Genomic DNA, 26733 nt, shown 5'->3' on the forward strand with positions numbered 1-26733 from the left:
CGTCAACATAACGCTGTCAAGTGTGTGTGTTTCATCGGCTGTGCACAGCGATGCCAGATATTTTCATAGAAAATATGTATTCCGTTGCATAGAAAGTCGATATCTGCTCTATTTGTTTTCACTAATGAAATGATGTTAACAGATAGTTCTTTATATCTCCGTAAATCATTGTTCCGCTCACGAGAATATTCAATAAGTTAATATATACAAAAACAATATATATATATATATATATATATATATATATATATATATATATATATATATATATATATATATATATATATATATATATATATATATATATATATATATATATATATATATATATATATATATATATATATATCAGTTCAAAATTTTAATATAAATGTTTGTCAGTGTTCATAATTAGCTACATAAAAGATTTTACTTTAACATGTGATTTGTCCGTTGATTAATAAGCTTTTAAAGAATCACTGCAATCAAATACTTATAGATACTCAGAGAGAAAAGTCTAATTTTTTACTTCCCACTTTCTATGAACCTGTACAAATCTGTATTAAATTTAGGAAATCTGTATAAAATCTGTACTTTGATTTAAATCAGTATGCGAAAGCAAAAATCTATACAATACAGATAAATCTGTATAAATGGCATCTCTAGCTCTGCGCTTTGTTTTAAGAAGGGCTAATGCCTAAATAGTAACAATTACTTTTTTGTTTTTATTTAAAGTTTACCAAATAAACTTTGGAGTGAAATTTTAAATTTAAAGCGAAAGGTAACGGAAACGACCGAAAAATTTTTAAACGTTGAAATGATTTCAAACTGATTCTAAAAATATCGTGTGTTGTCTCATAGTTTGCATTAGGCCGTTTTTAAGAAGAATTCTGACATTTTAAACCTGAGAGTGCAATAGTGGAATATTTTGTTTTGATTGCTGTCGCCATTGCTAATTTATAGGATGAATAAAGGATCAACGATAGGATGGATAAAAATCCATTGATATGGAATTAGGAGCAGAGTAGTGAACACATCATAAGTGTTTTTAGCTGTTTTGTGAATATTAGTCAAATTTTCAAGAAATGGGAATCAATTCTCAACGTGGAGCAAGGCGAATGAAGCAGTAATATTGTGATTTTAGTGGCTAAATCGGGGTTTGAAGACGACGTCCTTACGAATGAGATTAAATAGGGAGCTCTTACCCTAATTAAACTAATGTCACGGATACCAAAAAATACTTGTCGATGATAATTTAAAGAAGAAAAAATAATTTTTTTTATTTAACATAATGAGAAAACTTGGCAACCTTGCGATACGAAATGAGATGAAAACAAAGCGCAATCAAGTGAATTAAGTGCAATTTTTCATCTCATTTTTTTAATAGCTTTTATTGCTTATCAGGTAATTTAAGAAGTCTTCAATCGTTGATTAAACAAGTGGAAAGTGAACATTACTAACTATAACATTGAATAGTGGTGTAATTATGTGAAATAGTGATCATGTTTTGAGACGAGCCGATTAGTAAATTGTCAACATGAACATGATGAATTGTAAAACTTCAGACGAAAGTGGTTCCTAAATTAAAAAGTGAGTTTATTTTAAATGAAAAAAGCGATCGTTGAAGGTTTTTAAACTATTTTTTCAATTGGAAAGTGTGGCAAAACCTAGAATAAATGTTTTAAAACGTTCCACAGTTTCGTTCAGGTACGTTTAAAGATATGATTAATGTTCAAAGTTATGAGGTGAAGGAATGATATGGAAATTGGAGCTGAGATGAAATAGGGAGCCCTTACCCTATTTGTTGCTGGCAAACAAACCAACTTTGGCTATTCCGGTCATCTGAATCCGGTTTCGGAAGAATTTGAAATAGTGATCAAAAACTACAAAAAGGACGCTCAGTTTTCTCCATGATGGCCAAATCCATTTTCACAAACTTATAGGTTTAAAGGAAAAGTCTTACAATTTGAGGAATTCCTAAATTTGTTGTGATTTTCCGGATACTATATCCAGTTCCGGAAATACAGGGTAAACAGGATTTGTAGATTTTGTTAGGTTAAGTCCGAAAAAACTTTCTTATTTCTATTCAATGAACAATTCAATTTTTGCGAATTACACAGTAATATATATGATGTTATAAATATGAGAAAGGGATCATTACACCACTAGGTGGATTGAAACAGATTTTTTTTTATTAAAAATTGGAATGAGGATTATTAAAACAAAACTCCAACCCTTGTTTTTATAATTATTAATTTTAAAGTGAAATTAAAGTAAAATGCGGACTCGCCTGAGGACGCCATGCTCGCAAAAAAGGATGTTACCAATGATTTGTTAGGAAAATGTGATATCTTGTTAATATGATGTATTTGATTGAAGGCTAATTGCGAAACCGAAAATATACCTTATAATGATAACATGCTGGAAGTTGGAAAATGGAAATTACACTTGAGATTCTATCCGAATTAAGTTAATATCGTTTGTACTATGACCAAGAAAGGATTCGTAGTGTCTGTTTGTACTATGAACAGGAAGAACTCGTAGTGTCAGTAGTATCGTAGCACCAGCCATGCAATGGTTCTGTACACTCTGAATCGGCTGCGAAGTCTGTTGAAACAGAAGGTCAAATTCCACTACAGGAATGTAATACCAAGGCTATGCTTTATTATGACCAAGACTATTTCCTACTGTAACCAGCTTCAATTGTTGAAGATGAGTTTCGTTGCAAATCCACTTTTTCGTTATTGAGAACAATCCTGTTCAAACGACAAAATTAAGGAGTCTTGAATGAGTACATTCTTGGTGTAATAAAGCGGTGTCCATTATGCCTCCTAAATGAAGAGATCTATCAATAAATCAAAACTGGTCTCTCATTGACAACGACGGCAAATTATGACATGCAAGAGTAGTACTTGAGCAATAAAGCCATCGAATAACCCAACATCCATTCCCGATGGCACCAGAACAGATTCTTATTCGTTGTAGATGGACTGATAGCGAGAGAAAGGATATTTGCATAGTGGCAATACGAGCCTTCTGTCGTGCTGGATAGCAATTTGCTTCGTGTTGAATTTCGACTTACCATTTATGACGTGCAGTGAGACGGTAATCGGTGGACTGTTCGATGGGCTGCACGAGTAGTTTCCGGAATCTTTTTTCCTCGTCGATTCGATGATCAATGAGCCAATCTGTGGAATTGGATATGAATTGGGAAAAAAAGAAATACTCTATGAAAAACTGGTTTTGAAGGAGATAGCACATGCTGTGTGGGAGAGATAGAAAGAAAGTGCACAAAAATCATAAATCGGCAGCACACTCACAAAAAAAGGAAACATAAATTGCACTCGACATACAACTTGGATATATTACTTTTTTCAATCGCCCGACTGTGTGTGAAGCGAAACGCCATGGGAAAAAATCGACATCGAAACGAAAGTCATTGAATTTGAATACTTTCACTACACTAAATCAAACGTTTTTACTATCAAGGTAGATTGGCTCGGAGTGAAGTCAAATACAAGCGGATGCTTTCGGAGTGCAGCAGTGAACAGCAACGGCAGGCGAGCTGCTTTCATTCTAGATTTATCAGTTTAAAATGTCGGTCGTTTGGATGTAGAAGCACCTTAGCTAGTCGGTAAAATGTGACTCCCCGAAGCAAGATTAAACCGCTGGAATGAATGGAAAAAGGCACAGTCCTGACGTGTCCCAGAGGCTGTCACAAAACTGTTTGCTATCTGTTGACACTGCCTGGATTTGGCTTATTTGGAACAACGGTGGTGCGCGTCATTCCTACATCCGAACGGTAGCAGAATGGCACTCAGGCCTCCAGTGAAGGAAATCGATGAAAATTTATGCTAACAAAGAAAAACGAATCTGACGGCGATGGATAGAACAGTGATAACTAAGGCCCGGTTTGACGGTGGGAATAATAAATCTACCATCGTTTTATTCCCAAATAGCCTAGAGAACTTAGGTCGAGTAATAATATTTTTGGTATTGGGATGAAAGATTTTCCTCAACTGTATTAAGTTGTTTTGTATATTTTGTAACGATCGTGACGCGTTTCAACCCTTTTCTAAACAATCCTTAGATTTACATACTTTACAGTTTTTATAAATACATTGAAACAAAATACTATAAATTAGAGAACAGGTTATAAGAGTAAAAGTGACAAAAAAACTTCATACTCAAATCTCAAATCAATTCATGTGATATCACCCCAAAACTGGTACAGCCCGGAATAATGCAAATGTACTGCACTGAGATAAACGGAAGTGTGTCTTTTTGTTAACCTCCCTCTGGAATTTGTGCAGTGTATTCGTCGCAAGCTCAAGGAAAAGACGGAAATCCACTTTGCCAGAAATCATTTCTTGAAACCTCTTCGTACATGTTTGGGAATTGAGAATAATCACTTCACTTCATTCCGGCTCAGAAAGAATTGATGGAGATTTTTACATAGATTTTCGCTTTTCATCTGCGCTTTGCTCGGTGCTTGGTGATATTTTCTCGTGCAACATTGCTTTAACTGCTGACGGAATGGAAATCGGAAGAAATAAAAATTGCCGAAGAATAGAAAACTAGTACCAAAATCTGTGTGCAATAAAGCGTGGCTTATAAACTTTCTGGGGGATATTCTGAATAGATGGAAAATTTTGCCAAAGCGACACATAAAATGGAGAATGATGATGACTATAAATCTACAAGCGGCAGGCAAAGTTCGACGAAAAAAAAAACAGGAAAAAGGCTTTCACAGGGGTTCCCTTACAGTGCTGTGGATGTCACCGTCCAGGTCCGGTGCTCCACGATCCAGCTGCGTTTTCCAACCTCGTCGGTTTTCGGTGAAAATCTGCTGGGTGCCATGGTACCAAATGATATAGGATGGTGGCTCCAGGGCTCCACGAACGACGCAGCGCAGTATGACGGCACTCCCCGCCTTTACATACCGGTCGGAATCTCCAATAAGCTCGGTTCTTGGCACTGTGGAAGAAAGAATAAAATGGAAAGAAGAATGTTGGGTCAGATGGAAAATACAGGAACAGTAAGAAATTTCCTATATATTTTAGTGCATCCGAGGCATGTCCCTTGCTGGAGCGAATTCGTTCCGTTCCACAACTATTCTACACTTCTGATTCGCCCTGTGAATATGCATTTTTTTGTGCAGAAGAGAGAAAGCGCTGTTTCAGGCATCACATTTTATTATCTCGACAATGCTATAGGCTCTCAGAAAAATTTGAATTAAAACTTTCTCGCTAAATGGAACAGAAAATGAATTGGATATTTTCGGAGGGTGATAAGATGAGAATCATTAGTAGTTTGGAACTTGCAAAAAAGGATTTTTATTCCTATTAAAATTCCAAATTTTATTCCTACTAAAAAAGGTAGTAATTATTTAACCGGCTCTATCATATTTTTCATATAGCTTCAACGCAAATAACTCTGTAGTTATAAAGAGTTTAGCCACAGGTTCCGCGAAGTAAATAAATATTCCGCAAGGCAATGAAAATATTTGCTTGAAAAGTATATTACAGATCTCTCCACAAGCTTTAATTCGCTTTGATGTTTGCAACGGTACATTCTGTTGGCATATGTAGAAGTATACACATATCGTCTTCGTCGAGAGAAAAAAAAAACGAATCTCGAAGAGCGGTATTTTAGTAGAGCACTTATCAGAGTTATGTTGGTAAAAAAAGGTTCGTTCCACAAGTTGCGGTTCCCTAATCGCTGTGGGTGTTAGAGTGATGCTTTCAAATTTACTGGAAAAGCTTCAGAGCATATCTTTAAAAAGAGGGACTATTACCTTACAGCTTAATCTACGCCTTGCAAATAACTTCTAAACTGGTAGCTAATCCACATGCTCGTTTCAGCCTTATTTATTGAAGTGGCATCTTTCTTTCGCCTTTTGCTGGTAGAACTTGGAATTTAACCTAAAGCTCAGCTGTGTACGTGTACGTGTGTGCAGAGTACGATGAGATTCGGTGTACAACGTGTAATCTGCTTGAATAAATCTACACAGGAAGTAGTATTAGGAAATATTTATGTTTTTGGATATTTAACAACACCCCAAAAAACAAATTTTTAGAGAAAAAGTATGCCATAATTGAGCTAAAGGTTTAGGCATCAATCAGAAGTTTATTGTTCTGTGTAAACGGGGTTTCTGAAAATTCTGAATTGAAATTTAGATTTGTTATTTGTATGTTTATCGGAATTGAAATTTAGTTGTGTCATTTGTATGTTTATGAAAAGTGAATAATTTGGTGTTTTTGTGTTGCAGTTCGAATACTAGCTATCATTATAACAAATTTATTTTCATTGTCATATATACTCATTTTACGGCAGCAGATATCGTTCTTTAACAGTTCTCGCTCGGTATCGTTACCATGAAGTTGTCGATACAAAATTTAGAATTGGTCGATCAGTCTCTGATAGCAGGACAAACGTTCTTGTCATCCCACACATAACCACCGATTCTGGTGAGCTCTTGCATGCTTAATGATTCTCAAAAAATTGAAGGACGATCCTGTTATAGCTGAAATAATGTATGCAACAGTACCAGGATGGTAGATGCCCACCACCATTTTTTTGATTTAGATGCATTTGCTTTAGTAGAGCAAAAAAAAAAACGTCTCGGGCGTCAGGTAAGATATCTTTAAGGTGAAATTCAGTGCAATGCGCGTATTGCGTGAAGCCGTAATTAGTTTTCGAAAACTATGCTTGGTTACGGTTCCCTTATACGGGGATTGTTTAAAAGTTGAAAAGCAGTATTTGAAGCGATTTTTTTTCCAAAAAATCTGATTTTGAAACATGAAACTAAAAAATTTAGAAAAAAATCGCCGAAATTTCGATTCAATTCTTTTCAAAGCGAATTTGCAGAATTTTTGCCATTTTCTTTGTGCCTCGAGTGCACTGTTTCGTACGGTACTTGTGTGGTGGGATTGCTGGTATAAATCATGAACAAAATTACATGAGAAACAATGAATCAAAATATTAGCAAATTAGGTATTATCGAACCGAAAGAATTCAAAAACTTGAAAAATGTGAAGAAATAAATCATTTACCGCACTATGGTTGATTGTATTTTATTTGCTGAAATGTCAATAACTTTTATCTCGCGGGCACAAGTTTCATTATATGCTGAAGTGTTACCGTAAAACTTCAAGACTAATCTAGACCGACAACAGAAAACTCCATCCCCGAACCCATAGTAGCTTTCAAACGATAAGGTTAGGCTTGGTAAAATTGTTTAAGACATATCCGAGAAAATTGAGCCAGGAGAAAAATCTCTGAACAGTGCGCACACAGACGTTTTTCGATCTCATCAGGCTAAGTCGAATAGAAAATAGCACTGTGGTTTTCCTGGGCTCCGATCAGAAGTCGGTTTTACCAGCAATTTCTTTCTAGTCTTTCTATAGAGCAGAACGAAACGCTCATACAATTTACACACTGTTTCATCATCTATGTTTCTTTATTACCCACATAGAATCGGGTTTTAGAAAGACTAGATTGACCTGAAATGCTGATTCAATAGTATGAAAAATGCCAAACGAAAGTTTTTAAACACAAATTTTCGATCTGCATCCATCTGATAGTCAGTCAGATAAACAAATATTACTAGTTTCTATGTGTCGGTTTGACATCATCTGCTTTGTGTGAAGATTCTTTCAACTCAGGCGGTCACACACCCTCACTGAATTTCACCTTAAGAGCTGAGGCCAGTAGGTCGCGTAAAACCACGTGGCTCACTGTGCGTATTACATTTCTCTCCATGCTCTCTCGCAAATGTGCAAAATTACTCTCGATGTTGCCAAGAAAGTTTTGATATTTTCGGTCACAAGTTTGACTACATCACATAAAATCCAAGATAGCTGCCGCTTGTTTGGCAGCCCATTTGAGCCGATTTTATTTCTCTCTCATGTTTCGTTGCGTTACCAGGGAACTGAAATGGCGCCGCCATCCTTCACTTTTATCGCGATAACATATATGTTTTTATGCACTAATGGCAACTAAATTAAATTATCTAGATATTGTCAGGACAGATTTTTGATCCATGCTTTTGGAGGCGAGATATTCAATGAACAAGTTGAAAATTGCCATTTTCAGCTATGCAATTCTTTCTTCAGAAAAAAGACTTTCCCGATCGCTAAAGTCAATGAATCATTCTGAAATTTTCACAGAATAATCTAATCTAATTTTCTAAAAGATTATCAGTTGAGTTTTTTATATTCGTCGCCGTTTCTGAGAAAATCAGATTTGAAGCGTGAAAATAGCTCTCTAAAACGTCCTAAAACACACTAGCCTCAGCCCTTAAAGTGTCACACGAAAAGTGTAAACTTTGCGTCTGCTTAGCGGTTCAAATTGAGCTGCTAGGTGGAGATGGCAGTCCAATTTTAACTGATTTAAGCACTGATAAGCCGGAGGCGAAACGTGGATAAATTAATTCATTGGGTTTTGTTGTATCATTCCCACGACAAAAGAATTCCAAAAAATAAACTTATTCGGCAATTCTATAATTTTCTACATATTACGTTAATATTTTCGTCACAATTATAATAAAGTATTCACTATTCGATGCTTTTTGATTCAAAGAAATAAATAAGTAAATCGAAAGAAAGCTCGTTTTTATATGCATTAAAATCATATTCTTGTTTCAGTCATTTACTATTTTTCATCAAAAACTTCTTCAAATGGCTTTCAATTGGTTTGGCTTTGACTGTTTAATTTGAAATGTCTTGTATCGAATTAAAGTAAAATTTTCAGTTTACTAGCAGGTTGAGAATTGAAATATTGCAAACATTGAATTCATAATTGAAAAGACCTCCAACTCTTCCTTTTCAGTTATATATTATCAGTATAAGTATTTACTATTTCGCTTGAGCACAAGTCAGTCTTTAGTCCCTTTTTGTAATTTTTTTTAGTCGAATTTGTTGCTTCATCCGTGCAAAACTGAAGACGCCCTCCAAATTTTCTTACAATGTTTAAAGTGGTCTGTTCTGGTGATATTTTTTATAGGAGACGGTTTGGAATGCTCTGTTACGACTCAATAGGGTTTAAAAAGTCACTAGGTTCAAATACGTTAAAAATTCATCTTACTGTTGTTCAACCATTTAGGAATAGTTGAATTTTGTTGAATATACCGTGTTTTGAAACGATCTCATTGGTGGAAAATTATAGTTCGGAAGAATCACATTGAGAATCGCAGTGGAACCTATGATCATTTACAGCAATGCCATTCCACCGAAAACCGTTTCACTGGAAGTCATTTCGCCGAAAGGCTTATTTTGTCGAATCGTAGGGTAACGGCTCCCTATTTCATCTAATTTGTAAGGACGTCGTCTTCAAACCCCGAATTAGCCACTAAAATCACATAATTACTGCTTCATTCGCCTTGCTCCACGTTGAGAATTGATTCCCATTTCTTGAAAATTTAACTAATATTCATAAAACAGCTAAAAACACTTATGATGTGTTCACAACTCTGCTCCTAATTTCATCTCAATGGATTTTTATCCTTCCTATCGTTGATCGTTTATTCATCCTATAAATTAGCAATAGCGACAGCAATCAAAACAAAATATTCCACTATTACACTCTCAGGTTTAAAATGTCAGAATTCTTCTTAAAAACGGCCTAATGCCAACTATGAGACAACATGCGATATTTTTAGAACCAGTTTGAAATCATTTCAACGTTTAAAAATTTCTCGGTCGTTTCCGTTACCTTTCGCTTTAAATTTAAAATTTCACTCCAAAGTTTATTTGGTAAACTTTAAATAAAAACAAAAAAGTAATTGTTACTATTTAGGCATTAGCCCTTCTTAGAACAAAGCGCAGAGCTAGAGATGCCATTTATACAGATTTATCTGTATTGTATAGATTTTTGCTTTTGCATACTGATTTAAATCAAAGTACAGATTTTATACAGATTTCCTAAATTTAATAAGTTAGTGGAGTAATGACTTACGGAGATATAAAGAACTATCTTTTAACATCATTTTATTAGTGAAAACTGATAGAACAGATATAGACTTTCTATGCAAAGTAATACATATTTTCTATGAAAATATCTGGCATCTCTGTGCACAGCCGATGAAATACACACACACACACACACACACACACACACACACACACACACACACACACACACACACACACACACACACACACACACACACACACATTTCACAGCGTTATGTTGACGTATAGCGGAATGAAACCAGTGCTACTAGATTTGATACAATTGTTAATTTATTAGTATTTAACACGCTCTTTCTGGCAATATTCGAAGCTGAGCGCTTAGTTTAAGTTTTATTGAAATATTAATATCAATAATATAATTAAACTAATGTCACGGATACTACAAACATACTTTTTGATGATAATTTGAAGAAAAAAAAACAATTTTTGTTTTGTAACATTATGAGATAACTTGGCAACTTTGCGAAACCAAATGAGATGAAAACAAAGCGGAATCAAGTAAACTAAGTGGAAAACTTTCATCTCATATTTTTGAAGACTTTTATTAATTGTCGGGTAATTTTTGAAGCCTTAAATCGTTAATTAAACAAGTGGCAAGTAAACATTACTAATTATGAAGTCATCCATCATTCAATGGTAGTGTAAGTGTGAGAAATAGTGATCATGTTTTGAGACGAATCGATTAGTAGATATTCAGAAACATGACGAACTGTAAATCTTGAGACGAAAATATGTCCTAAATTGAAAAGTGAGTTTATTTTAAATGAAAATAACGATCACCGAAGAATTTAAAACCATTTCTTTTAATAGGAAAGTGTGACAATAGCTTTTAAAATAATTTTAAAACATTTCACAGTTTGCTTCAGGTAGGTAGAAAAAAATTATTCATGTTCAAATTAATGAGGTGAAGGGATGAGATGGAAATAGGAGCTCAGATAAAATAGGGAGCCGCTACCCTATAATTATTCAATTAGTAATATCGTATTAGTAAAAAAGATGAAATCTTTTATATTGATTCATGATGCTCAGACCAAGACCAAATTCTTCAAGAAAACTTTGCATTTGTTTTGGTGTGTCTACCAGGCAAAAGTGTGGTTTCGTCTTATCTATTTGTTCGATAGCTGTCCGACCTCGCTATCGCTTGTTTGAACCTAATCAAGCCAAAGCAACCTAGCGGCGGCTTTGTGCCGTCGAGCTATCTTAGCTTTGGTTATGTGACTGCGCCACATCAATTTGCTAGGAGACATAAACACGAATATTTTCAATGTGTTTATAGTTTTTACCTTTTTATATATATATATATATATATATATATATATATATATATATATATATATATATATATATATATATATATATATATATATATATATATATATATATATATATATATATATAAAATAGGTATAGAATTCGCTCAAACTTTCGACAAATTTTCCTCGACTGACTGAACAAATGTCCGTGTGTGTATGTGTGTTGTCAACTAAGAGGTCGAGATCTCAGAGATGGCTGGACCGATTTTGATCAAACAAGTTACAAATGAAAGGTCTTCCCGTCACCCAGAACGCTATTGAATGGTTTTGAGATCGGATGCTTACTTTTTGAGTTATACCAAGTTTTATGTCAAAATTTTCAGTTTTTTGACAGTATCTGTCACACTTGACCTTGGAAACAGATTTTTTTCTATACTTAGATTCCGCACGGTAATAGCTATCCAACAAGCCATAGATTGTTAAAATCCGTCCACTTTTAACGGAAATATCGATATTTTTGTGTAAGCGACTTTTCCCCCTATTCCAGCAGTAGGAGTTTTGAGCGCTATATGATAAAGCAATGCTTTTTGAGGAACGTGAAACGCGATATTTTATACTGTTACATACAATTGTTTCTAAGTACCAAAAATACTGTGTACAGCATCCTTTTTCAAGACATTTTGCCTTGGATCGATTTTAGCACGGTTCGTTTTTGGCAACATAATCGTTCGAATATGACATAAGTTAACCAGATGATGACCACGTTTTCGAGTTGAAGCAATTCCATAATTATATTGATTTAAACTACTTACATCAATAAATGTTGGAAGAACATAACACCCATATACCATTCGAATCAGATCGTCGAGATCAGTAATTGCTTGTGTGACAAATAATTTCACTCAATTTTCTCGGAGATGGCTCAACCGTTTTCTACAAACACAGATTCATATAAAAAGTCATATGCTCAAAAACAAGGGTCCTGAATTATGTTTGAGTCCGATTTCTGGTTCCGGAACTACAGAATGATGTGCGAAACAAAATTGTAACTCATTGTTGGCTGATCCAATCTAAGATTCAAATGAAAGGTCCTAAAATCCTATAAAAAATCTTTCTTTTTAGTCAAAGCCGACTTCCGGTTCAGGAGATACAGGGTGATTGGGGGTGATTGGTATAAAAATGTCTATTTCACATAAAATAATCAGGTTTATCGGGTTTGCAGATTTGGTCCCATACAAATTTAATGAATTTTATCCAATTCTGGAATTACAGGGTGATGAGTTTTTAAAATTCAAACCGATATAGAAGATTACCATTCCAAAAAAGCTTCAAAGTTGGATTCAAAACTATTGCAATTCATTCGTCATATTAGTTTATGGCTATACGAATCCTTTTAGGTAATGCTGGTTCCTGAATACCGCACTAGAAGTAGCGTAAATAATCTTAAACTCTAAAGTGGAACTTACTTCGACATCTCATGGAATGTTCAATCGATTGTAACACGTTTAAATTCGATCCGATATGCAGTTTCGACATGACACGGAAATGTCGGAATGACTGAAATCTTAAACTGCGTCTTAAAACGACGGTCATTAAGATAATATCATGAGAACTAAAACACCGAGGAATATTCATGCAAAAAACACATGCGGATCGATAAAAACAGGTATCGTCTCACTTCTAGGTGGATAAGGCACGTTTTTTTAGAACCGAATAGCTAAAACGCTCGGAAGTTATATAGCAAAATTTTAGCTCTTCTACATCCTTTCTAAAAAGAAAGTCATAAATCCTTGTCAGTGACCGTGACATGAAAATTTTTTTCGCATCTTTACATTGAAATGGTATAAATTATCGAAAGCAAACATAATTTCGACTAAATAAAGATCGCGAGCATTATGTTTGGGATAGTAGAATAACAATATTCATTAAACCTGAATCCAGCTGATGCCACAGTAATGTTCCAGCAGCTCCCTAAACTTATTAATCCCGGTATGTTAATGATGATGGTAATTGCCATTATGGAAGATTAATTCCTCGCAGTATCCGAACAACGAGGACGAGAGTAAGTGACTGCGAGACACCTTCGGGGCATATCTTGTATGTAAATTGACCTGAGATGGGAGTGGAAGCATGTTTACACAGGCTCAGTGAAACTGTTCGCGATATCGTTTAGCTACTTTGTGGCAGAATGGGCCTAAGTCGATGGCGAATTCCCTTATGTTCTGTGCACGTGTTGCCATTGTTACGCAAGCACCGCAGGAGAAAGATTTACTGTATGCATGGCGTTCCCGTGAGAACCATGGCATTAAAGCTTAAAATGCGAATCTGTTAATGAGAAGTGAATAATGGAAGACATTGTTAATTAAGCTGTGGTTATAATCTTCTTCTTGTGAAATTTTATTTTGAGCGTTTTAGTCGCAACAATAAAAAACGAAGCCATTGATGGATCGTGGTGAAGAAGTGCGAGGAATGGAGTAGGATTATCTTTGTTGTTCGTATTGTTTGAGTGAGCGTCATACTACAAAAATGGTTTAGCAATTCTACAAACTGGTTATGTTATATTGTATAAGAGTTATATAAATTTTGCATTTCAGCTACTACTCGATTCAGCGCGACGAATGGCAAACATGTCTGTGTGTGTGTGTCCGTATGTACACAAAAAGAAATTTAGATCTCAAAGATAGCTGGATCGGTTTTGATCATACTAGTGTGATATGGTAAATCCAAAACGCTATTGGCTGTTTTGGGATCTGATGTAAACAGTTAAGTAAGACAAAGTTTTATATCCTTGTAAACAAATTATGTCTCATATACCTTATGGTAATACTTATCCAACAAGTTGAGGAATGTTTAATTTCGTCCGCTGTTTATGGAGATATGCACATATTCGTTTATAAGCGGCTTATCCGCTGTATCTAAATAGTGAGTCTGAAAAGTTGGCAGTTTTTAAAAGCAAAATTAGACACAAATTAGACACTCGATAGATTAAATACAGTACCAATTAGTATGGGATTTTGAGCCGATTCACTTTTTGCACGGTATATTTATAATACTGCACACTTAAAAAATGTTGCATCATCTTAGATGCACATAAAAGGAGCGTCGCGATTCACTTACATTCACAATACATAGCATGTAAAGATAAGTCATATCATTAACTTCACAGTTAATTTAACTGAAGTTTACATCGATACAAACGCAAAATTTATATTTAAATGTTAGTATATGTAATATTGTGTCATCACCGAAGAAATTACGGCATACTTGAATTTACGTCAAGCGTAAATTTCATTTTTTCTAAGAGTGTGAGCACTCTGCATATAATATATTCTTTGATACATGAATACACACTTAAAAATGTTTACATCTTATTAGATGCACATAAATGGAGCGTCGCAGTTCACGCAAATTTACGTGGAAGAACATTTAATATTCTGTCTAAAACTCCATGACATGAAATTCATTGAAATAAAAAAAAGAATTTTGTACCAACCCAACCGCGACTTGAACTGAGAATCATAGGATCGCAAGTTCGTCCGATAATCGACTGAGCCACAGAAGCATGCATCTGCTTGGCCGGTAAAAGGTGCATTTAAATTCATACAGTCGCACCTGCTAGTAGAACACAAGTTACAGTCGAAACCAGTAAAATTCAAGCACATCTAACATTAAGTCATTACAAATAAAATTTTCCGTCATTTTACAAATTAGGTCTTTACGAATTACATCGTATGAGGGATTATGTCACCTGTAAAATTCAAATTTTTTTGGAGTGTAGTTATCATTTTCGAGAACGATCAACTCCAACGAATAATGAAACAGAAATAAAACGTATGAAGTGATGAAAAGAAGGTATCATCGCACTGTCCAGAAATATAAGTTTATTTGCGATATTGAAACGTCAATTTACTTCATCTCTCATGACAGTTCTTTTACGAAATCAACCAACGCCTGGATTCAATATTTGCTCAAGGCCAAAATATTCTTCAAGTGAACATGGGCGGCGGTTACATGTTTTCGCTGTAGATATTTACTTCGATGAATCGAGTCTTCTGTTATGCATTCCCGAAATGCAATTTCCAACCATAATGAAAATGCCAAACAAAGGACGAATGGTTCCCGGTCTCCCGAGTCCCATGTTTGATGCCTCGGATGCTTGTTGTTTACTTAACTATACACTCAGACACATACACACATTCAATCAATGGTTGGGCAGAAAAGCCCAGCCAGTATAGTCTTCAGTACTTACCAACAACGTGCAGATGTACTCTAGCACTTATTTTCGGTTCTGTCGACACCTGGCATTCGTATATCCCGGCGTCACGAGCCTGCACGTATTTGATCTGCAGCGTCCATACGCCGCTATTCTCTACGTAGAATGATTGAAAACGTTCGTCGGCTATAAATGTCATTCTGCATAAATCAGCGTTCGTTTGGCGATGGCAACAGCAGCAACCGATTTCAAAAGTTCCATTCCAGGATAAACAATCATTCCCCAGTGGGATGCGAATACAAGAACCAGTGCAAACGACATTTGCCACAGAGAGTGGGGCCAGGCCGGGAAAAATCACAATGGCCGAGGTTGATTTCACATTAATAATAATCGATTACCACCATCCGATCGTTGTCCATTCATCCGTGGCGGCCATTTGTTGACCAAGCGTCCGTTGTCGAGAGCGTTCGTCAGTACCAGAAGCCGGTTCATGTGACATTCAACGAAAATACGGCAGCGTCAGCAGCAAAAATATTCAGATCATGGCATCATCACGTGCGAATGTCAAAATCCAGTTGGAGGTAGAAAAAATGCCGCCCATGATGAAACGAGAAGAAAGAGAGAAAATTTTAAATATAATTATATCCAATTGAAAGTAACTTAGTAAAGGAAATGTGGTGGTGAGCTTAGGAGATTATCTTTTGATTTATCACATCTATTGAAAACGATACTCTATGGAAAATAAATCAATTTCATTTTAATGTTTCTAACGATAAACATATTGTTCGAGAAAGTCGTATTACAAATACTTTCGGAGATACAAAGTCATATTTCAATCGCTTTTGTCGTATTTCAAAGTCATATTTCAAATGTTTTTCGTAGTCCTATTTCAAATAATTTTTAAGATATATTTCTAGCATCAAAGGTTCGAAGTGCGTTTTCTCAAAGTCATGTATTTAGATTTCGTGAACACGATGGAAATGCTACTTAACTTAATGACACGAATCTTTTTCTAACCTGTATGAACCTCTAAAATGTGCAAACTAAAATTTTCAAATTCATTTAAAAAAAAAAATGCTCAACCTTATAATCATATGGTTTTGAGGCTTGAGACAATACATTAACTTCAGACGACATTGTGTGAACGGAAAGACGAGTGTTTTACAAATGCTAAATATGGTACGCCATATCTTACAGATACGAATGCTCTAAAAAAATCCTGTCTTATCACGATAAATTTCGGACACTTTCATTTCAGTGTAGATTTCGAATTATTTCACAGATCACCGAAACGTTTAACAAGTATGACCCCTGAAACTCTCTACTTTACTTCGTGGTATAACATATTCACGTTTTTGTTACATTCTGTAAAATGACGTCGAAGCAAGTGGCAGTGCGCAAACGCATTTTGTACGAACGGTTTCAAAATCCAAATCTATCCGTTGGCGATCTTGCAGAGAAACTAAAACTATCGTTTGATTGTGGTTCAGAATGTGGAACACATCGTAAAGTATGCGCCCGAAAAAAGAACAAGAAGGTGGAAGCCATTATTAAAAGAATCCCAATCTTTCTGTGTGAAACGTGGCTCGTAAAGTCAAAATCATACATACAAAAGGTGAAACAGGGGCGAAACTGAAGGTGTACAAAGCGAAAAAGGTGTGACGTGATGACGAGCAAAGTTTCACTTCAATACATCGTGCTAAGGATTTTTCGCAAACAGTTTCTTGTACCATAATGGACGATGAAACATACGTGCTCGAAGACTTCAAACAGCTTCTGGGTCTGGATTTTTATACTACAATGCAAAGGATCGCCGTTGCCGAGCATTAAGGAGGTGTCAAAATTTCCGAAGAAGTATTTGATTTGGAAGGCCATATGTAGTTATGGTCGAAAATCTAAAAATTTCAATTAGGATGTGTACGAGAAGGAATGTCTGCGAAAGCGATTGCCATCATTTATCAGAAGCTCGGAATTTCCAGTTCTGATTTACCCTCCTGTCACTATGCGAAATACTTCCTGGAATTGTATAAAGTATAATATGTTAGGTCAAAAACGTGCTAAAAACTGCCAATCCACTAAACTGTCTAGAACTTCGCCCGATAGAGAAGGGCTGGGATCAAGTTCAGTGAAAATGCGACGAAACTAAGAAGATAGCAAATGATGCCGATAATGTCAAGAGAAAATGTAGAATCGTCACCGCGAGCGTCACCAGTCATGACAGCTGAACTATCAATTACAGAATAAACATAAATTTATTGTTTCCTCCTTGAGTTTTCATTTATAATACTTTGAACATCTAATTTCATTTCAAACAGTTGAAAATTATCGATTGAAACTTACTGGTGATAATCTAAAACTCAAATGAGAACCGCCACCCTCTATTTATAATTCTGGCCGGAGAGAATATCAGATTTTGAGTTGATGTTCATGTCTATTCATTCGAACTTGCTCACTACCAACAGTGAAGACAATGAAGCAGCTAGACTACTTGGCACTTGAAACTGAGCAAGCAAAACTTCTAATGACTAGGTACGGTTATTCAATTGACGAACTTCACTTGAATACGGCAACAAAAGTGAAATGACATGAGATATGGTGACAGTCAGTGCCCATAAATTTCATTATATATACATATATATATATATATATATATATATATATATATATATATATATATATATATATATATATATATATATATATATATATATATATATATATATATATATATATATATATATATATATATATATATATATATATATATATATATATATATATATATATATATATATATATATATATATATATATACAGAGGGGTCTCGTATAACGCGGTACACCGGGGGCGTGAGAAGCGAATCCGCGATAAACGGGACCCAGAGCATATGGGATTTCGACTGATTGGGGCTGTGCACGATTATCTCGCTTCGGTCGACAGATAGAGCTATACAATCTTCGGCAACTTGTCTACTTGTTGTAGATACTTTGACCAACAATTTAGTGTAGTTTGACCGACAATTTGTTGAGAGCTGCACCGCCAGGGGCGCTTTGAAAAGAGCATGAAATAATTCATATGTTCACAATAGAAAAACAGTTTGAACATGAAATATCGCAAATATTTTACTTTCGGTGGTGTCGGCGTTTTCGGAAAGAATGTTCCGGAGGTCAAAACAGATCAAATTGTGTAAACAGTAATTGAAATTTCTCGCATGGCTGACTCTTGTGTGCCATTCAACGTTCGAAATTCCTGCAACTCAAAATCATGTTGACTTATTAAGATGGTTTCTTCGAGAAGGTACCTATTGAACGGTTGATGAAACAGCTCTTATTGTATTTACAATGTGATGTTCTGTAACTGAATACCATACTTGTTTATGAGAGTGATCTTATCGATCAGTTTTTGAATAAGTTGATGAAGGAGAGAAAGATTTTGAACTGTTTTTAGTAAGTAAGCTACTAAAGTATTAAGATGAATAAGCTATCGACATCTGAAATCTGAGGAATTCGATAGTGTGAAAACCAGAATTTCATACTTCATGTTTTGATTATTTATACAATTATATAATGTCAAGTGCATAAAATGTGACATATATTGCTCATATAGTTCGATTTTATTTTTTATTTGAATTAAACCTTTTTTATTGAACAGGGAAAAGCCCAATGGAGCGAAAATTTCATAGTCGCACTCTTCATCAGGCAGTAAATCTATAAATTCAGTTTTTGTAACAAGTGCGGATAACCAATTCGAGATTGTAACAAAAGCTGCTACGTAAACGACCAAAGACATATTTCAGTGAACTGATAAAAAGTAAAAATCGATAAATTTATAACACTTCTGATAGCTGGGAAGTTTGTAGGGATCACTGCAAGGGAAACTACGAAAAGCAATCCGAAGAAGTTTATTCTGAATGGCTTCGACGCGGTGGATGTCAAGTTAACAATAAAGAGCCAAAAAGACAGTACCATTGCCGTAATCAATTTATCAGCGATGATGTCATCAATTTCCTCACGAGAAAGATGTTCAGCACCCATCTTTTCACCGAAATCCTTAATTTCAGAAATTATTCGTTCGTTCTCAATATAATCGATTTGTGTACCAGGCTAAAAAAAGATGGAAGTAGTTTTTTCCAGCAATTTTTCAAAGTTGATGACTAATTTTGAACTAAAACTGATTGAATGCAATCAAAGCAATTCCGATGTTGCGATTTAAGCAAAATTATTCTAACTCGGGAATGAAACAGTTTTTCATTCAATCTTGGGAAATTTCTCGAGTCATCCCATCTTTTTTATTGCTCCGGTTACTGGGAGATTCGAACGCTGAAATTTTTTTAAAGCACGTGATTTGGTACATTATTAACACTCCAAATATCAAGCCTGAAAAAAAGTTGGAACGGTAACTTCGATCTGTCATAGCTCAACTGTTTTTCAACGAATCTTAATGATTTTACACCCACGAATTTTGTGAAGTTCGTAAATTGAATCAAACATTTTGTAGCAGACCATTTTTTTTCGTTCCAGGTTTATTTTTTCACGCGCCCAAAATGCCCTATCTGCTTAATTTCTACTGGATGCTCAGAAAGTTAGCTACAACGTATATATAGGAAAAAATTACATATTCACGTCTCTAACACAACTAAATAAAACGAAAGAAAGAATCTATGATCGTTCTCTCTGTTGCACTGTAGTTGTTTTTAAAGGGTGATTTTTTAAGAGCTTGAGAACTTTTTTAAACAATAAAACGCATAAAATTTGCAAAATCTCATCGGTTCTTTATTTTTAACGTTAGATTGGTACATGACATTTACTTTTTGAAGATAATTTCATTTAAATGTTGACCGCGGCTGCGTCTTAGGTGGTCCATTCGGAAAGTCCAATTTTGGGCAACCTTTTCGAGCATTTCGGCCGGAATAGCCCGAATTTCTTCGGAAATGTTGTCTTCCAAAGCTGGAATAGTTACTGGCTTATTTCTGTAGACTTTAGACTTGACGTAGCCCCACAAAAAATAGTCTAAAGGCGTCAAATCGCATGATCTTGGTGGCCAACTTACCGGTCCATTTCTTGAGATGAATTGTTCTCCGAAGTTTTCTCTCAAAATGGCCATAGAATCGCGAGCTGTGTGGCATGTAGCGCCATCTTGTTGAAACCACATGTCAACCAAGTTCAGTTCTTCCATTTTTGGCAACAAAAAGTTTGTTAGCATCGAACGATAGCGATCGCCATTCACTGTAACGTTGCGTCCAACAGCATCTTTGAAAAAATACGGTCCAATGATTCCACCAGCGTACAAACCACACCAAACAGTGCATTTTTCGGGATGCATGGGCAGTTCTTGAACGGCTTCTGGTTGCTCTTCACTCCAAATGCGGCAATTTTGCTTATTTACGTAGCCATTCAACCAGAAATGAGCCTCATCGCTGAACAAAATTTGTCGATAAAAAAGCGGATTTTCTGCCAACTTTTCTAGGGCCCATTCACTGAAAATTCGACGTTGTGGCAGATGAAATTATCTTCAAAAAGTAAATGTCATGTACCAATCTAACGTTTAAAATAAAGAACCGATGAGATTTTGCAAATTTTATGCGTTTTATTGTTTAAAAAAGTTCTCAAGCTCTTAAAAAATCACCCTTTATATTCTAGCTTTCAACGCGACTCAACTAGTATATAGTAGTATGTATGCGAGACAGTAATTCTTCAGAAACACACTAACACAGTTACGATAGCGTCGCGTAGGATGTATGCTTAGCAGGGCTTGCAAATTGAAGCAACGAATATGAACGAAAGGATTTCACCATCTGTGCTATTCACACACATTCGTATGTCAGGTAGAATTCACAGCGCAACCCAAGCCAGGAGAGCTGCTTCGTTCGTTCATTAGTTCATGAATATGCCCGCTTGCTGAGACCTATGCTTCATGAGGTTAGCATTTGATGAATGGTTCTAATATTGTAGATGCCTATGAGGAAACTAAAAGGTGATTTTTTTGAGGTTAGGATTTTCATGCATTAGTATTTGCTCAGATTTTTTGAGGTTATGATTTTCATGCATTATTATTTGCTCAGTATGCTCTGACATTTCATCATGAATAGACTTACTAACGAGCAACGCTTGCAAATCATTGAATTTTATTACCAAAATCAGTGTTCGGTTCGAAATGTGTTTCGCGCTTTACGCCCGATTTATGGTCTGGTTGAATGGCTACGTAAATAAGCAAAATTGCCGCATTTGGAGTGAAGAGCAACCAGAAGCCGTTCAAGAACTGCCCATGCATCCCGAAAAATGCACTGTTTGGTGTGGTTTGTACGCTGGTGGAATCATTGGACCGTATTTTTTCAAAGATGCTGTTGGACGCAACGTTACAGTGAATGGCGATCGCTATCGTTCGATGCTAACAAACTTTTTGTTGCCAAAAATGGAAGAACTGAACTTGGTTGACATGTGGTTTCAACAAGATGGCGCTACATGCCACACAGCTCGCGATTCTATGGCCATTTTGAGGGAAAACTTCGGAGAACAATTCATCTCAAGAAATGGACCGGTAAGTTGGCCACCAAGATCATGCGATTTGACGCCTTTAGACTATTTTTTGTGGGGCTACGTCAAGTCTAAAGTCTACAGAAATAAGCCAGTAACTATTCCAGCTTTGGAAGACAACATTTCCGAAGAAATTCGGGCTATTCCGGCCGAAATGCTCGAAAAGGTTGCCCAAAATTGGACTTTCCGAATGGACCACCTAAGACGCAGCCGCGGTCAACATTTAAATGAAATTATCTTCAAAAAGTAAATGTCATGTACCAATCTAACGTTTAAAATAAAGAACCGATGAGATTTTGCAAATTTTATGCGTTTTATTGTTTAAAAAAGTTCTCAAGCTCTTAAAAAATCACCCTGTAGTTTCATAACTTTTAGTTCCGATGAATATTAACTTAAAGAACATTGCTTTTAGTGTTTCTCGGATATATACACAGTGTAAACTGCCAGGAAACAAATTGATCGTTTTGAAAATGGGCTCAAATGCAAAACTTCTGCTATAAAATGTTTAAAGTATGTTTGAAATGTGATCAAATTTGGTCTTGGAATACGAACATTATGATAAAAATGATTTCTGTAAACCTACTTTTTAAAAATAAACCGTAAACACTGCCTATATGACTTTGCTTCGCGTCTTGTAGCACACCGTGAGGCAAGGTCTTCTTTCTCGTACAATACTAACGAGAGAGAACCCTTCATTTCATTACATTGTCATGGATTGCTTAGTTCATGTGTTAACTGAGACTGAGAGCACAGACAGTTTACTTGGCAAGGGGAATTGGTCTGCTCAGTAGCATATACTCTCACGCATCCAGTTTCTCTCTAATATAGGTCTCTCATTCAGCTATGTCAAGCAAAGTGTTCACAGCAGATATTTTTTGTTGCTTCGTTCGTTTGAGGATTCACAATACAAGCCCTGATGCTTAGTAGATTTGTTAGAGAATCGCATGACACAAAATCATTTTATGACTTAGGGAAGCACATGAGTTCGCATCATTTTGCGAATCCTCTGAAATAACAGCTATTTTAACAAACCGAAAAATTCAGAAAACTATATAGAAACCGCATATTTCGAAACTTCATATTTCTCATCAAGTCTGTTCACGACCAGGCAGCTATGAATTCCTACACAAGCATTGTATAAGAAATCTCTACCGTCAACTAATATAAATCACGAAACAAACAAATATAATTTTCCCAAACAATAGATTTCTTAGTCATCATGATCACAATAGCGCAAACCTTTTTTTCGAATACTAAACTACTGTTCACATTATCGAATACTTTTTGATAAACCAAGCAATGTTGACGAAGATACACTGCTCTTAAATTATCACATACAAGCTTTTATCAATCTTCTAACCAGTTTGTAAACCCTCGAAAAACGATCCTAATAAATCAACAAAATCAAGATTACAGGAATTGCCAACCCAGAATTGCACACCAACGTCACCAAGTGAGAAAAAATTTTACAACTGTTCACACTATTTAATCTGTTTTTACCTCCTTTACTTTCTTTCCGAAAACACCGCCAATCTATATCATCAGGTTTTAGAGATATAACATAATAAATTTTATGTGATCACAATAGCGCCATTCTGTGGGAAGGTTCTAAACTAACATAGTTTTCATAATGTAAACTATAACATTCCTAACAACTTTCCAACAAACAAAACCGCTCTATATCCTTAAGTTCTTTTTATAAGAACAAAATTCTGACCGAATCCGCGTTGTACGAGACCCCACTGTATATATATTTATCCATATTTATATCCATGAAAACTACTACAATATGGGTATTGTTGGAACGGGTTTAAAGAGTAGATTCCGGAAAATGATGTTTGAGGTATTTTGGAAATCCAAGATGGCAACTTCCGGTTGATTGATATTCCTTGAAAACCCTTGCAAAATGGGTATTTTCGGAACGGAATTGATGAGTAGATGTCGGAAAATGATGTTTGAAGTAGTTCTGAACTCCAAGATGTCGACTTCCGGTTTGTTGATATTCCTTGAGAACCCATACAATATAGGTATTTTCGGAACGGAATTGATGAGTAGATGTCAGAAAACGATGTTTGAAGTAGTTTTGAAATTCAAAGGCGACTTCCGGTTTGTTGATATTCCTCGAAAATCCTTACAATATGGGTATTTTCGAAACGTGGTTAATGAGTAGATATCGGAAAACGATATTTGAGGTGGTTCTTAAATCCAAGATGGCGACTTCCGGTTGATTGGTATTCCTCGAAAACCCTTACAATATGGATATTTTCAGAACGGAGTTAATGAGTAGATGTCGGGAAACGACATTTGAGGTGGTTTTTAAATCCAAGATGTAGACTTCCGATTTATCGATATTCCTTGAAAACCCTTGCAAAATGGGTATTTTCGGAACGGAATTGATGAGTAGATGTCGGAAAATGATGTTTGAAGTGGTTCTGAAATCCAAGATGGCGACTTCCGGTTTGATGATATTTCTTGAAAACCCTTACAATATGGATATTTTCGGAACGGTATAGTGTTATAAAGGAATACAAAGTTAAAGAAAATGGCAAAAATTTCAAAAGATTCTAATAAACCGGAAGTCACTGTTTCGCAATTCAAAACCACCTCAAATATAATTTTCCGACGTCTACTTTTAAGTCTCTTTCCGAAAGTACCCATATTGTAAGGGTTTTCAAGAAATATCAAGAAACCGGAAGTCACCATATTGGATGTCAGAACCACCTCAAACATCGTTTTCTGATATCTACTCATCAATCCCGTTCCGAAAATATCCATATTGTAAGGGTTTTCAAGAAATATTAAGAAACCGGAAGTCACCATATTGGATGTCAGAACCACCTCAAACATCGTTTTCTGATATCTACTCATTAACCCCGTTCCGAAAATACCCATATTGTAAGGGTTTTCAAGGAATATCAACAAACCGGAAGTAGCCATTTTGAATTTTAAAACTACCTCAAACATCGTTTTCTGACATCTACTCATCAGTCCCGTTCCGAAAATACCCATATTGTAAGGGTTTCCAAGAAATATTAAGAAACCGGACGTCGCCATCTTGGATTTCAAAACTACCTCTAACATCGTTTTTTGACATCTACTCATCAATTCCGTTCCGAAGATATCCATATTGTTAGGGGTTTTAGGCAATCTCAATAAACCAGAAGCCGCCATCTTGGATTTTGAAACGAGCCCAAACATCATTTTCTTGCACTTACTCTTCACATCCGTTCCGAAAATAAACATATGATGCGCGGTTTCCACAATAATCACACAAAACTTTTTTTACGAAGTAAATTCCAAATAACGTTAACTTTTTTTACGAACCAAATCCCAAATAACGTAAACTTTTTTTACGAACCAAATCCCAAATAACGTAAACGTTTTTTTCGAACTACCTCTTTTTACGAACCCCCGTTTAGTTCGTAAATGGAGGTTTCGGTGTATAAAACATCAGAAGCAAGACCGGAAAATGAATCTTAACATAATTCACATATGGTTCGAATGACAAAACGTTTAGAGAGGAAACTGTAACCTTTAAATACCGGAAAATAGGGGTTTGCGCAGATAATCAAATTTTCTTTGAAATGGTGATCCATATCTAAAAACCCACCTGATGATTGAAATTTGGCTAAGAATATTCTGAGAAATTTTCATAATGATTTATTGAGTTTACCACTCGAGTTGTATTTTTTTCTGACTGCAACACTTGGAATACATTGAGTATATGAAACATGTATGTTGTTGCATTGAGTCTTATATTTTTTTCTGTGAAACACAATTAAGACAACTATCCCATGCATGCGAAGCATCTGAATGCTACTCAAATCTATGTATCAAAAGATAGTTCACTAGATAGTTGAGGCTTAACAAATATTGGGAACAGAAAAAAATGAGTCATTCAAATTTCTTTACGTTTCGTTTTTGACTCAACAGTGCATAACAGCTTATGTTAAACAGTTATGCCACCTAGCAGTTCAACATTAATCGCTAAGTAGCCGTTAAGTTTCTGATATTTGCAGCACATAAAGTCGTTACTGACGTGCTGAATGAAAATACGTGACATTTGTTTATTAAGAACGTTGAGTTACATCGGTTGATGAAGCGGTAAATCATTTCTAGCTACACTGAAGAGTTCCACGGTAGTGGAATGTTGAAAAAAAAACACATGTAATTGTAAACTATCTAGATCATCGAATATGAAACCTGTTACTTCTACCATTATTTCTGCTTTTGTCCGAGTGCAAACTGGAATAGGTAAATTTTTTTATTTCGTATTAATCTTCAAACTCCCAGTTGAATGGTTAAACGTGACCACGAATTATTCAACATCTTCGTCGGAACAGAAAGTTGTTTTTTTTTCTGTTTTGTTTAGATTTGAGCTTGACTTCTACAAATTGGTCAGCAACTTGAAGGTGGAAGCTGGCTTGTCTAAACATGTGACAGCGGTTTTGATCCTTGAGCCTGAAAGCATGTGCAAGGTGAAACCACTTGACAACAAAAGGCAGTAGCAGAGACTCACAATAACTTTAGTAGCATGAACGTTGAGCTGGTTAAAATGTTATTTAACTCGGATCTGGGCATGAGTATGTGGAATATACAACTGAAGCATATTTCATCTTTTTACAGCTCGATGGTCCTTACCCGATGCTTGTTGCTGGTTGTGCTGCGGAGAAGGAAATGTTGGTAGCATCAACGAGCTGTTCCATAATGCCGAAACCATGAAACAGCATGCAGGAAAAAGAACCTCCAGTGACGGTTCTTGCAAGTAAGATTTATGTGCA

General features: G+C 35.6%; 1 protein-coding gene across 5 annotated transcripts in view; it reads right to left on the reverse strand.

The window, feature by feature from the left end:
- LOC131439455 (zwei Ig domain protein zig-8-like) overlaps positions 1-26733 on the reverse strand; it is a 436989-nt gene that overhangs the window by 14607 nt on the left and 395649 nt on the right. For all 5 annotated transcript variants that reach the window (XM_058610477.1, XM_058610475.1, XM_058610474.1 and 2 more), the window contains 3 exons: positions 15456-15619; positions 4745-4956; positions 3062-3167 (listed from right to left, as the gene is read on the reverse strand). In XM_058610477.1, the coding sequence (XP_058466460.1) occupies positions 3062-3167; positions 4745-4956; positions 15456-15619 (482 nt within the window). The remainder of the gene's footprint in view (positions 1-3061; positions 3168-4744; positions 4957-15455; positions 15620-26733) is intronic.

The sequence above is a fragment of the Malaya genurostris genome, chromosome 3 (genome assembly GCF_030247185.1).
Source record: "Malaya genurostris strain Urasoe2022 chromosome 3, Malgen_1.1, whole genome shotgun sequence".
Classification (NCBI taxonomy): Eukaryota; Metazoa; Arthropoda; class Insecta; order Diptera; family Culicidae; genus Malaya; species Malaya genurostris.